Raw genomic sequence first — 15,187 nt, 5'->3', positions numbered from 1 at the left:
GCAAACATCAGAGCCCTACGCTAGATGGAAGTATGCAGAGCAACACATGCTACGAACCATACGTTACCCAGACACACCAAAAGTAATCATACACTTTTCTTTTAGATAAGTCTCTGCTCCAGAGGTAGGGAAACAATCCATGACTAAGAGAGGACTACAAAAACACAGACACTTTCACCACAAAACAAAACAGTTAAGCCTATTTATAGCCAGAGCTTTAACGTGTGCTGGACCATATTGCAAAGAGCAGTCCCCAGAGTCTTTCAACAGTATCCACAGACGGTGAAGGGGAGCAGGCAGTAAGAGGTGCACTACAGGGCAGGAAAGAAAAAGGCAATGGAGCCTGAAGTTCTTCCTTCATGTTCATGAGCCAATGGTTAAGTAGCTGAATCGTCCATTCACAAATGAGATGCACAAAGGCAGACACAGAGCAGAAACCTGCAGAACTGGCCATGCTTGAAGCAAGCTGGAGAGGACAGTTGCAATTCAAGTGGGAAAACTGAAATCCACACGAGGAATTCATGGGAATTGGGACGCGAGTGTGCAGAAGTGAGCAGATATAGCAGAAGCAAAGGCATATCTGTCACCTGCAAGAAGATAATAAGAACAAAATGTGGTCATATTGCCACAAAAGCCAAAAAAGGCAGGTCGAATAGTACTATATTTTAGAGAAGGGATAATAGGTCTCAAGAAAATGACATGCTTGCATCAAAAGTGAGCTACCACTATGAGCGCAGGGTTCAGCCTTGATAGTACTTTGCTACATCTGTTTTCTCAGCATACAGTTACCTCCCTTGTTTTAAAGTAAAGTAGCACCACAACACACTCATTCCTCATCACCTAAGGATTAACAATTTCCACCCTCTGGATCTGCAGTCCTCTCACCACCCTTAGGTGTTTTGGCACCATGAGGACTGACAGTTTGAGGTTTCATTGAACTCTAACTCCATGCCCTTCAATTAGTAAGACTAGGACAGAGTTACTGCTGCCCAGTCCACGCCGGACTCTATTATTACACCTTCACAATTTATTCAACCTTTGGTGTCACAAATCTACATTTCTTTACTTTCGCTATTGTTACTGATCCACTTTCCTCAAAACTCACTCCTGGGCCGATGATCCTTTCCTTCTGGTACCACTCTCTCCTCACCTGTCTGTTGTCACCGTTCCAGTCCTCCACCTTTCTCCAAGATCACCATTCTACAGACCTCTCTTCCCTCCAAAGTCCCCATCCCACAGTTCCCTCCTCCATTATGTGAAAAGGTTTCCAGTCCCATCTTTTGCCAGGTGTCACTCACGATTGTACATGGTAATGACATGGAGACAGTTCAGCAGCTGCCTCTTGTACTCATGGATTCTCTTCACGTGGACATCGAACATGGAATTTGGATTGATCTTCACCTTGTATTCTTTTTCCAGGTAGACTGAGAACTTCAGCTTGTTCTCCTGCAGGAGACAAAGAAGTCATCACTTGCTGTCCAACACTTCATTAGTCTTTTTCCCCACAACCTTGCTTAACTTTCATACTGGCGTTAGATCCCCAACTTGAAACTTTTCACTACTCTAGCCCCATGACTTGACAGTTGGTGAACAAGATGTACACCAGGGCTTGAAGGCTCTTAGCTTAATATTACCGTGGCACACCAGCCTAATACATACCCTCTTTGCTCCCAATTCCTGTACCCCTCAAACCCCGGTCTCACCTGCTTCACTTTAGCAACATCCCGGATCAAGGCTTCATCATTCACGAATTCCCGTAGTCTCTTTAGCTGTTCAAGATCAGAGATGTACTCCTCACCGATTCGCTGGAGAGGCAATCATACCGAAAAACAGAGTTATAAAGAGACAGACTACCCAGACATGGTGCCCACTCACAAACCCTGCAAATGCTCCTCCATGGAGTGGCATATTACTAAATTAGATTTCACTGAGCAACATCCTTCCTTTCTGCCACTTTCCCCTTCTCCAGCATAAAAGATTCAATAATGAGAATGGAACCTCATCAATGCATTCCTTGCATGCAAGGGTCACCATATGACACATTTGGTGTTATCCGGTCTTCTCTTTTCACAAGTCTACAACCAACTTCTTCTTGCTAAACCATGGAGTTGATGGTAAGGAGTGTCTAATTTAAATTAAAACAGAAGGAAGAAGTTGGCCAACATCCCCCAATACCACTTTAACATATGATATCTGTTTGGACAGGAATGTCCTCATTCACGATTGAAGGGAGAGAGAAAAAGGACTAAACCTTTGTCCTCCCAATTGAGATTCCACACCACAAATGAAAAGCTAGGCTTTAAGGAATTGCTAACATACCAACGCAAACAGAACAATCTCTGGGAAATATAAGGCCCTCACCCACATAGGCAGGCTCTACCACTATACGTGGATGCAAAGCAAGGGTTTTTGGTAAAATTGTACCTCTAAAAAAATGGTCACTTTCCAGAGTAAAGGAACCATTAAAACTATCTAGGGCTATCCAAAAATTATTTTATTCGCGGATCTCCTGATAGAGTTAAAAACAGAAAAATGGATGATAATGAAGGATTATCTATCACTCGGTCATCCTCATGAACGTCAACACATTTTGGCCGTTCCTTCTAGTGCACAACAGGTTAGTGGCCTTCGTCAAGACTGGATTGTCCCCAGCAGGGTAAATAGGGATGTAATTCTGGCCAGAGTGCCCCATTGCATGTGAAGCTGGAGGTCTGTCTTTTTCTTTGGCCATGAAGTCATGCCATCTAGCCTGTGTGCAAAGACCTATTCTGTTCTGTAACCTGGTGGTCAAGAGATCTGGGTTAAATCCATCATTCATTTGCTCACCATGCCACCCCAATTTAGACCTGGCCATATGCAAATCAGTCTTGACCCTGTGCCTCATGGGAACAGTCCATCGATTGTGTGTCTTTTGATATCCTCATAGTGGCCACTGAACTACTGTCCTTGGCCTGAGTGCATCATATAAAGTGGTGATTGAAACATACAGTGTTTTCTGAATATTAAGTGTGACCACAACTTTTTCCTCTGTGTCAGAGAATGCAGCCTACTGACCCCATTCATGCCTCGTGCGGATTTATGTGATTCCGCAGAACCCTGCTGCAACCTCCGCATGCATATCGAGTGCATGTGTGTGCAGTGAATGTGATGCACATATATAATAGTAGGACTTGGTATGTGGTACGAGCCTGAGAACTGGGCCCAGCAGGATCGATTTCAAATGACCCTGGTTTAAGTTGGCACAAGATAGAGGATCAAAGCAGCTTCCACACACAGTGGAAGTGTATTGCTTGCATTCCTTAAGCAGGAGGGTAGAAACCGAGACATGAGGGAGGATGGAGACAACACAGTCTGCACAAAAGCAATACCCGAGTAGCAGCCAGGAAATGAGGTTTGAAAGAGAACATCCCCTAACTAGTTATGAAACCTTAGACAGTGGATCCACTTTCCGTCTGGAAATGGATATAAAATGTGATCCAAAACACCCACTTTGTTCCAGTTCAAAGTGGCTCTTGACCAATGGAGTATTTCGCAGAGGACTCTGAGAGCTGCTGTCTCACCAAGGTCTGCCAGCCTCCCAGAGGTACAGTGACATCACGCAAAGTCTGTTTGTGTTGGAGGGGCTGAGGAATTGCCTACTACCTACAAGCATGCCTGTCTGTTGAGAGAGGGAGGGAGAGTGTCTGGCCGTGCAGCAGGAGAATCCTAGCATGTGCAACACCCGGAGGAAGCAGGCTAAAACAGAAAGCAAAGCCATGACTGACCTGTGCTGTGAGATTGAGCCCACTAGAGCTGGTCTGCCCCCCAACTAGGGTCTAGCACTATTTGTATCCTATTCAGTGATCCAGATCTAAACTCCATATTTTGACCTCCATTACCAAACTGTTCATGTGAAAATCCAAAAGATGTTCAAGTGAATCTTCAGAAACACTTGGAAAAAACTTGGAAAACTCCAAGATTCTTTGGAGGGCACAGCAGCAGAGGTCTGAGCTCATGGTTTTCGTATGTGGTCTTGAAGAGTGCACTTCTGCCAAAATCACTCAATGGCATCACCTAGGACAGTAAACTAGCTAAAAGGTTTTCTTTGGAAACAGCTATGTTTCAAGTTGCTCGCTGAAAGAGATTTTGGTTCAGTCATCTAAATAAGATACAATAGTGCATTCTGGAGTTCTGGGGGATGGTGTGGAAAACCATTAAATGGACCTGTTCAACTTGTACCAATTTTAACAATATCAGCCACACATGCTCTACCAGAAACCTGATGAATCTCTTACTGGTGTCAAAGATCAAGGTTCCTGCATATATCATTTACATAGCTAAAGTAACATCCAACCAGCCAATACACCAATCTCAGCCTCGGAAACCCATCTGCAAACTTGAAAGACCCTAAGCTTATCAGATCACTCATCTAATCAGCAACATATCTAGGGAGTGGGTCCCTAATTGGTAAGTGTTGGAGCAAGACAAGAAACCAACACACTATAGATCTGGAAGGAATAAGAACCTCACCTCAGCAAGGACGTCCGCCAGGCCTGGGTTGCACAGAACCAGCCAGCGGCGTGGGGTGATACCATTGGTCTTGTTCTGAAACTTTTCTGGGTTCATTTCATAGAAATCCTTAAACCTGCAATGCAAGGAAAAGGGAATTAAAACAGTAAAACTGTCTGACACAAAAACAGAACGGATAAGTTGGAATAAGGAACCTTTCTGGGTGTACAGCCAAAACGAGGAGAACCAAAGCAACAACAAGCACAAAGTGTTGAAAACGTATCTGAACTGGTAATCAATCAGAATTTCTAAACAAGTTGTGTGAGCTGCTAAGTGGTAATTTTGTCACCAAGGGGACTGGAAACTGTGCTCTGCCATTATCATGGAGATTTAATGAGAAACAATCAAAGGTAAATCACATTTGTTGGGATGACACTATGGTAAAGATACTGAAGTGAGGAAGTATGGGGTATAGAAATGTGTTCAGTGCATGAAATTATAAATTCAGTGTGTGGCTAACAAAAGTATTACTGAAAACAAATTTGGGAATCTTGAAGCCTATTTCACAACCGGTTCAGAATCAAATTCAGGTTTTCCAACTGCAGCAACAATGGGTAAACTGGACATTGGAGCACCCTGAAATACCCATAAAAACTGAAAGGGAAGCAGACATCAATTATGCTTCCCTTCAATACTGTTAGCTTTAGGGCAGCACTTGTTATACAGCACCCAAACACACAAACTGCCTCTACATTTAGGGGCAGAATACGATGTATGGCGGAAACCCTCGCCCGACATACACTCGGAATCAGGACCAACCGACTTGCGGTCAGCGGTTCCGACCGCCGGATTACGATGTGACTGAACACTGTTCGCTCAGAGTCCCATTGTTCCCTATAGGAGTTTGTGTTCCGCCCGACAAACAGCCGTAACACAGGCTCCTATGGGAAAATGGGGTGTTTGCAGAAAACCCTCTACCCTGTCGCAGGCACCACACGGTGCCTGCCACACAGTGCAGGGGCTTCCGGGGGGGTCCCTCAGGTACCCCCTCGCCCATCAACTGTAGGCTGTGGGGCATAGGCGCCCTACAAGGGGTGTCCATAGGGGTGTACAATGCGGTTCCGACCGACACGGATACTCCCAACCCGCACACAATTCAGCGAAGACATCACTGACTTTATCAGCCCACATGCCCTCACCTCCGAGAACTACATTCTACTGGGAGACCTCAACTTCCACCTGGAAAAGAAAAACGACAGCAACACCTCCACCCTTCTGGACAACCTGGCCAATCTCGGACTCAAACAACTCGTTGACACCCCCACCCACTTTGCCGGACACACGCTCGACCCTATCTTCACCTCCAGCAAAAACATCTCCTTCAATCACACCACAGCTCTCCATTGGACGGACCACATCTGCGTTCACTTCAGCTACAGAAAGACCACGACCCACAACCCCCCACAACCTATTCCTCGAAGAAATTGGAACAAAATCGCCACCGAACAACTCCTCACATCGCTTAACCAAAACCCTCCTGCCATATCGTCAGACCCAAACCAAGCCGCCACCAAACTCACACAATGGATCACCCACAGCGCTGACGAATTAGCACCCCTGAAAAAACATCAAATCAAACAAGGTAGCAAAAAGGCCCCCTGGTTCAACGATGACCTTAAGAAATCCAAGAAGTTATGTCGTACTCTCGAGAAAGCCTGGAGAAAAAACCCAACCACTGACAACCTGGCCACCTTCAAGAACGCCACCCGCAAACACCACCAATTGATCCGATCCACCAAGAAATCAGCATTCAAGGATCGACTCGACAACAACGCCCACAACAGCAAGGAACTATTCAACATCGTCAAAGAATTTACCAACCCCACCACCGGCACCAACGACATCACTCCCTCCCAAGACCTCTGCGACTCATTCTTCCACAACAAAATGGCCAACATACATAACAGCTTTGAAAACGAGCCCGAAGACCAGTCCACTCCACAACCCCCGAACCAAAACCGCACTCCAACAACCTTTGCGCCTGGAACCCAATCACCACCGAAGACACCATCCGCCTGATGAACTCCATCCACTCAGGTTCACCAATTGACCCATGTCCCCACCACATTTTCAACAAAGCAGACTCCATCATCGCACCCCATCTCCGCGATGTCATCAACTGTTCCTTCAACTCCGCTACCTTCCCAGAAAGCTGGAAACATGCCGAACTCAGCGCCCTTCTGAAGAAACCCACAGCAGACCCCACTGAACTCAAGAACTACCGCCCCATATCGCTCCTCCCATTCCCTGCCAAAGTCATTGAGAAAGCCGTCAACAGTCAGCTCGCCGCCTTCCTTGAATCTAACAAATCCCTCTACCCCTCACAATCCGGCTTCCGAGCCAAACACAGCACCGAAACCGCCCTCATCGCAGCTACAGACGACATTCGAACTCTACTGGACAAAGGAGAAACAGCCGCCCTCATCTTACTTGACCTCTCCGCAGCCTTCGACACAGTCTGTCATAGCACACTCATACAACGCCTCAGCAACATTGGAATACAAGGGAAAGTACTGGACTGGATCATCTCGTTCCTCACAGGAAGAACCCAAAGAGCCCGGCTTCCCCCTTTCAGATCAGAGGCCACTGAAGTCATCTGCGGCGTACCACAAGGATCATCACTCAGTCCCACCCTCTTCAACGTATACATGAGCCCCCTCGCATCCATCGCACGCCAACACAACCTCAACATCATCTCATACGCAGACGACACCCAGCTGATCCTCTCCCTCACCAAAGACCCAAACACCGCCAAAACCAACCTACACGAAGGAATGAAAGAAGTAGCCAATTGGATAAAGAACAGCCGTTTGAAACTAAACTCGGACAAAACGGAAGTCCTCATCCTAGGATCATCCCCATCTGCCTGGGACGACTCATGGTGGCCACCGGCCCTGGGAACCACACCCATACCTACGGATCACGCACGTAACCTGGGCTTCATCCTGGACTCCTCCCTCTTGATGACCAGACAAGCCAACGCCGTCTCATCATCATGCTTCAACATACTTTGCATGCTCAAAAAAATCTTCAGTTGGATCCCCACCGAAACAAGAAAGACGGTCACCCACGCACTGGTCACCAGCCAACTGGATTACGGAAACACCCTCTACGCCGGAACCACAGCCAAACTACAGAAAAAACTCCAACGCATCCAAAACGCCTCAGCCAGACTCATCCTAGACATCCCCCGACAAGCCCACATTTCCGGTCACCTGAAAGACCTCCACTGGCTCCCCGTCAACAAGAGAATAACATTCAGTCTCCTCACCCACGCACACAAAGCCCTCTACGACCTAGGACCCGAATGCCTCAACACGCGACTGTCCTTCTACACCCCCTCCCGCCAACTACGATCGTCCAATCAAGCCCTCGCCGCTATGCCGCGCATCCATAAATCCACCATGGGAGGAAGATCCTTCTCCTACTTAGCGGCCAAAACCTGGAATTCTCTCCCCACCCACCTCCGCCTTGGATATTTGATCAGTAAAGCACCCTCCCCACCTCAAGCGCCTTGAGACCCTCTGGGTGAGTAGTGCGCTATACAAATCTCTGAACTTGAACTTGAACTTCCGAGAGTCGCTCAGAACCGATTCAGAATGACCGCGTGGTTTACATTCAGACTGCGAACATCGTAAATTGGGCAGTCGAAATGGAAACCTACCAAGTTGGTCAGAAAGGCTCCGATGCGGTCAAGGAGTGTGACTGTAGGGAGGAGGCTTTCCGCCCGACATCGTAATGAGCCCCATAGTCTGAAAATGAAAGGGTGCCTGTGGTTAAAAAAAAATAATAATAATAAATGAATCAAGTTTATGACTAAAGGAGCATCTTGCCGAGCGAGAGTCTTAATAGAATTCCAAAGGCGAGAACACAGGTCCTGATAGCTGCCATCACTTGCCATTGAGAATTTAAAAGAATCTGGAGAAAAAGGATTTTGGTCAGCATACTGCAGAGATACGTGCACAAATTTTGGTCTCAGAGGTAGCAGGGAGCGAACCCTTTCAGCTATTTATGTAGAATGAAGAGACACTAAATTACAGCCCCAAATGGCAACTGATCAGGAAAGCTCAGGCACCGGAGACATGGTGTGTCTTCCTAAGTCCCAAGTGAAGCAAATCTCCACATCGAGAGTTCTCTGCAGCTGGGCAAATTTACCTGCGGAAAACAGCCAGGGAAGCCAGTTACAATATCCCAGTCAGACATTATTATGATATGGCATAAGATAATAGGCATGAAGCAGAAAACCTATTAAATGAATGAAGGATAGAACATAATGGTTTTACAAAGTGGTTGGCTTTCATAGACAGAGTACGACGACAGACACACTTCTCCATTTTGATATTAATGATAGGGTGTGGCTGAAGATGGTTCGAGGTGACAGAGCAGACACTGCCTAGTGAATATTGGGTTTAATATAAAAAGCACATGAAGTCATTTATGTCCTTATTAACCTGCAACTAGTACCAAGCCATCCAAGCTTTGATCTCCGTGAGGAATCAAATGATCAAAATTTGGCTTAGCTCCATTAATCTTAAAAAGGAATAATTTATCGTTTGTGTGTAAGAAGGCTACTGTAGAGAGAAAGAAGCAAAAATACATACAAGTGAAAGATTGCCTCTCAAACTTAAAAATGCACTGGGACAGAGGCTTACACTATGGGACTCGAAAGGGCACAGCCCTGTAGTAATAAAGGATGGGTCCTAATTTGCTCTGGAGATACACACACATTGTACACATAATCAAACCCAAACTCAATGGCACCTCTTAACTGTTGCCAAACATAAAGGTTCTCAAGGACAATAAAGTATTGTGTTGAAGGTTACCAAGATGTCCATATTGATTTCGTCAACAGCAGAAAGAGCGTAACTTCTCATATCAACGAGTGCGGATTCAGGACTGTGACCAAGAGGGAAACCAGACTACTGTACAGCTAGAATATGGAAATCAACGAAGTGTGTTTAAACTGCTTAGTTGTCACTATCTTAAGGACCTTACTGATCCCGGGTGGTTCTTGAATTGAGCTACAAGACATGGAGCACTAAACTACAGTTTTCTTAAAGTGGCGGCATGGCACAATCAGTTTGTGAGAGCCACAAATTCTAAGAGAAACACGATAATGATAGAAGAAAAAGTGTGCAAAGAGATCAGGGAGTTTTCTGTGAAGTCAGTAAGGATCTGTATCATAATAAGGTCATTACTTAATCTGGTGTAAAAGAGGGTTGACCCTTTAACTCTGACGAAAATAATGTAGTAAGGGGTTCTGGCCAGGAACCGGATAACTTTACTCCACTCTCCCAAGAAAAAAAAGACATGAAATGAGAAATGACATCGTGGGAAAAGAATTTTACCTATGCTAGATGTATCAATCACCTGAAGTTCAGACAGATGTACTGTTCTTATGAAACAGGTAGACCATTGGGTTGCACAGGTCGTGGGAGACCAGGGGAGGGCTTAAGGGTCCATAGGGGTAAAGAGAAACGTAACACGAGACAAAACATTAAATTCTAAATGCCTGATCATAAAATCCAAGAGAGATCTTTACATCTGCCAGATCAGCTACAAAGTATCAATTAGGATTTTTTATTAGATTTGATTAATTTTCTTTTAACTGAACTGGCATAAATCATTGCCTAAAAGGCTGTGGACACAACATGTTTTCTTAACAGCAAGACAATTAAGGGTTTCAAAGCGAATGGAGAAACTGCAGAGAAGCAAGGAGCAGCTTTGCTTCTCGAAGGAATTCTTACTTCCAATCCCTTGGAGTCGAAGTCATGGCATTGACAGTAATGAGCTGATTACATCTCCCTCTACTGCGAGAAACTGCGTAAACTGTTTACTGCACTGCTGCTCTGGGACAGCAAATCCCTGAGAACTAGGCAGTATCCCTGACAAAGATACTCTGCCACACAACTCCATCTTTCATAGTAACACTGCAGCGCACTGCGTTCTTCGAGGTCTACAGATGGTCTCCAAGAGGCCCTTCTTGCGACATCTGTTAACCGTACCTTGTTCCCTTTCAAGATTATCTCTCAGAAAGACAAGACCTTGGCTCTCGTTCTTTCATCAGTGTTTACCTGCCAGTAGCAGTTCTTCCAGCATACTAACATTTTCATGCTTAACAAGTAAAAAACTACTTGCAGCAAATAGATCATGATGTGACTCATAAAACAGATAATTGGCACTAAACTGAAGAAACGGTTTTAAAATGGTCCTAAAAACAAGCACACTTTAAAAAAAAAAACGAGTTAAAAAAAACTACAGTTCATGCCGAAATCTGAGCTCCTAATCAAGAAAAGTAACGCGATTAAAAGTATGCATGACTTTTTGCCCCATGAGCTATGAGGGAAAAAAAGAGACCTAAAAAGGTCAGAGCATGGAACAGGACACTGCAGTCTTGAAGAATTTTGTTAAGTAGAACATTTCCTTTACCAAATACAGAGATAAATGCAACAAGCATTGGAAATGCAATAGGTCTCGCATTAGGAAAGTTTGAGCAATTGGTATTGTAAATGACACTTTTTTTATTTATGTGTTGGTTTTGAAAATAGCAAAAGTAATAGCTTTGTCAGTTACAATGTCAATAGTTTTACCTTTTGCAAATGTGACACCTATAGCATTTGTAATGCAATGTGTGTTGTATTTACGTGACTTAGATGTATTGATATTGCAATTAACAATGGCTTTTAATTTTGTAAATAATTAATACTTAAATAAAATGTATTGTAATGTATAATGGCAATAGCTTAAACGTTTGTAAATAACTTTTGTGAAGATTATGTTCAGTGTATTTTATTGTGACGAAAATCCAAGAACATTGCATTTGCACCTACACACACACACAAACACACACACATAGATGTGGTGGTGGTGGATCTGGGGGATATGGTGGTGGTGGATGTGGTGGTGGTGGATGTGGTGGTGGTGGATGTGGTGGTGGATGTGGTGGTGGATGTGGTGGTGGATGTGGTGGTGGATGTGGGGGCGATGGTGGTGGATGTGGTGGTGGATGTGGTGGTGGAGGGATGTGGGGGTGGTGGAGGTGGTGGAGGTGGTGGTGGAGGTGGTGGTGGAGGTGGTGGTGGTGGAGGTGGTGGTGGATGTGGTGAAAGTGGTGGTGGATGTGGTGAAAGTGGTGGTGGATGTGGTGAAAGTGGTGGTGGATGTGGTGGCGCATGTGGTGGTGGATGTGGTGGTGGTGGATGCGGTGGTGGATGTGGTGGTGGATGTGGTGGTGGATGTGGTGGTGGTGGATGTGGTGGTGGTGGATGTGGTGGTGGTGGATGTGGTGGTGGTGGATGTGGTGGTGGTGGATGTGGTGGTGGTGGTGGATGTGGTGGTGGTGGTGGATGTGGATGCGGTGGTGGTGGATGCGGTGGTGGTGGATGCGGTGGTGGTGGATGCGGTGGTGGTGGATGCGGTGGTGGTGGTGGATGCGGTGGTGGTGGTGGATGCGGTGGTGGTGGATGTGGTGGTGGTGGTGGATGCGGTGGTGGTGGTGGATGCGGTGGTGGTGGTGGATGCGGTGGTGGTGGATGCGGTGGTGGTGGTGGATGCGGTGGTGGTGGATGTGGTGGTGGATACGGTGGTGGTGGTGGATGCGGTGGATGTGGTGGTGGATGTGGTGGTGGATGTGGTGGTGGATGTGGTGGGTGTGGTGGATGCGGTGGTGGATGCGGTGGTGGATGCGGTGGTGGATGCGGTGGTGGATGCGGTGGTGGATGCGGTGGTGGTGCATGTGGTGGATGTGGTGGTGGTGGATGTGGTGGTGGATGTGCGAGGGAGGGTGAGGGTGTGTCAGGGTGAGAGGGTTGGTTCAGCGAGACCTAAAAAAGAATGATGAGGAAGAAAAAAAGAGGCGAGGAGAGAGTGAGTGGGAAGAATGAAGGAAGTGGAAAGGGAGGAGTGGAAGAAAGTATGCGAAGGGAGGAAGATGACAGCGAGGAGGAAAGAAAGAATGGATGCGATGAAGAAAGGAAACAACGAAGGGAAGAAGGAAAGAATGAAAGAGGAGAGTAATAACTAAGGGGGTGGATGAAAGGGGTAAAAGAGGAAGAGAAACAGAAGAAGGGATGAAGAATGGAGAGAAGTATGAATGGAAGGCTGAGGAAGGGACAAAGAGGAAGGAGAGAACGAAAGAAAGCGTAATAAAAACAAACTACTTGGAGGAGGGGCGGGGGGGGGGGGGGGGAATTGCTGGAGTTGCTTTCCTTATTCTGCTCCAGGAGGACTTGAGTGACGCCCTGCAGTCTCAACGCGTTGCGTGTTGAATGAAACACCTGACATGAAACTGCAGACAGAGGGCGCAGTTGGGCTCAGATGTGAACGTAGTTGGGGGATGTCTAAGAAGCTGCAGCGCCTGGCGGGATGCGAGGGATCCCTGTGGAAGCGCTTTCTATGTTGATCATTAGGGCTAAGCACAGGGGAGACCCGAGGAGCAAATCTTAAGAATGCAGACCGAGGTGCGGGAGCCTTCCACAAAAAGATAACAAAAATAAAAGAATAAATACAATTACGATGTAAAACGTTTTTTATGTAGTGCACAGTTTATTTTATGCAAAATGAATCCAACTCAATACATATGTTAAAGGTTATTTCCGGGGCTTAACACAGTGACGTGTATGACTTGACGCTGTGATGCTTGAAAGAGGTTTGATGCGCAGTGAGGTTTCGGAGAATGTGAAGATATGTATAAACATACATTATAAGCAAATCTTAAGAATGCAGACCGAGGTGCGTGATGCGGGAGCCTTCGACAAAAAGATAACAAAAATAAAAGAATAAATACAATTACGATGTAAAACGTTTTTTATGTAGTGCACAGTTTATTTTATGCAAAATGAATCCAACTCAATACATATGTTAAAGGTTATTTCCGGGGCTTAACACAGTGACGTGTATGACTTGATGCTGTGATGCTTGAAAGAGGTTTGATGCACAGTGAGGTTTCGGAGAATGTGAAGATATGTATAAACATACATTATATGTACAGAGCTCCCCTCAGTGCAGTGTAGTGGCATCTGCGGATATCTGACATTCTCAGCACCTCAAAGACATGTCTCGTGCACATATTTAATGGAGCCTCGAAGAGATCTGAACATTGTAAGGCAATAACAAGGCAGCGCTGGGAGAAATGCGAGTCACGGCCGGAGGCCGGCCGTGAAAACAATGCAGGCTCCTGAAACTGAAAGCACGGCCGGCCGGCCGTGAAAGCCTTTGATGCCGCAGGGGGTGGAGCGGCAAACTGAAAGCACGGCCGGCCGGCCGTGAAAGCCTTTGATGCCGCAGGGGGTGGAGCGGCACCAAGCTGGGCAACAGATGGCTGACGATTTGATGCTGTGCACGCGCATTTTAGGTCAATGCGCTTGCGCATTGACCTAAAAGCGCACGAGCACAGCACCAAATCGCCAGCTAGTTAAACCTCTGTTTAAGCCCCTTTATATCGAGCTCCCGCTTAATGCGCATGCGTATTGAGATAGGTCGCTCGACCTAAAAAGGTCCTCCCTGATGAAAAGCATTGGAAGGGGTTGTATGAAGAAAGAAAAGAATGAGAGGGTTAGTTGTGGAATTTTCTGTGTATAAGAATTGGCCGGTTGAACAGAAACATCTCAACCAGCACCCATAAAGTTTACCATTCAGTGTGGGAGCGAGGATAAATACAAATAGCACGGGCCTAAAAAGGAGGTGCCAATTCTTAGATACTAGGTACTTACACAGTATCCTTAATGATATCAGAGTGAATCTGAGCAACACCATTTACAGCGTGAGAGCCAACGATGCACAGGTGGGCCATGTTAATCCTCTTCACACCACCCTCTTCCACCAGCGACATTCGGCGCAAGCGGTCAACATCACCGGGGAATGCAGCAGCCACTTTCTGCAGCAGAAAAGCAAAAAAGAACTCCATTCATTACCAGAACGCATTAAAACATGTTGCTGGCTCACTGAAGGCAATACAAAGGCGGAGAACCTAGCAAGGGCAAACTTATAGCAAAATTACAATCTCAAGAATGTTGCAGGTCCAGCACTGTACAGCACGCTCAGGTCAGAAAAGTGAAATATGGAAAGGAAGGCAGCAAATACTGTCAAATGTAGCAAGAACATATTGCCAGCACATTTAGGAGAGAGGGAGAGAGAGAGAGACTCAGAAGGGAAGGCAACAATGGATCACAAATGTAGAAGAACAGGACCTAGAGCCCGTTCAGCACGAAGTTCGGTTAAGAAAGGAAGGCAGCAGGGAATCGCACATGTATCATGGCCTGCAAAAGTGTAGCAGAGGACAGGACAGGTGGTCAGATAAAGAGGGAGGAAGATAGCCCAGACTCGGGCTGTAAAACACCTAGTTAATCACATTCAGCAAGAAAGGGAAACACAGAAACCGTGCATTAGAAATACAGCAGGATAGACATCAGCAGAGCACATTCAGTAAAGAGAGCCGAGCCATGCAAGGGCAGAGCAAGGAATGTGGAACAGACTTGCCCATAATACCAGGCTAAGCTTTTGCCAAAGGAGCAAATGGCTCCCAAGGAATATGTTCATGGCCCAAATACCTATTTCTATGAGCCATCAATTTCTGATGAGTGTTTCAGATATATAAACCAATTTAGTTGTTATTTATGTAGTTATTTTCTTAACTTCCAGA

General features: G+C 46.0%; 1 protein-coding gene across 1 annotated transcript in view; it reads right to left on the bottom strand.

The window, feature by feature from the left end:
• PYGM (glycogen phosphorylase, muscle associated) overlaps positions 1–15,187 on the bottom strand; it is a 162,945-nt gene that overhangs the window by 55,892 nt on the left and 91,866 nt on the right. Inside the window, exons 11-14 of the mRNA XM_078660477.1 lie at positions 14,259–14,422; positions 4,510–4,624; positions 1,704–1,805; positions 1,299–1,446 (exon numbers count right to left, since the gene is read on the bottom strand). Coding sequence (XP_078516603.1) covers positions 1,299–1,446; positions 1,704–1,805; positions 4,510–4,624; positions 14,259–14,422 — 529 coding nt within the window. The remainder of the gene's footprint in view (positions 1–1,298; positions 1,447–1,703; positions 1,806–4,509; positions 4,625–14,258; positions 14,423–15,187) is intronic.

The sequence above is a fragment of the Lissotriton helveticus genome, chromosome 9 (genome assembly GCF_964261635.1).
Source record: "Lissotriton helveticus chromosome 9, aLisHel1.1, whole genome shotgun sequence".
Classification (NCBI taxonomy): Eukaryota; Metazoa; Chordata; class Amphibia; order Caudata; family Salamandridae; genus Lissotriton; species Lissotriton helveticus.
This window is presented reverse-complemented; position numbering and strand designations above follow the sequence as displayed.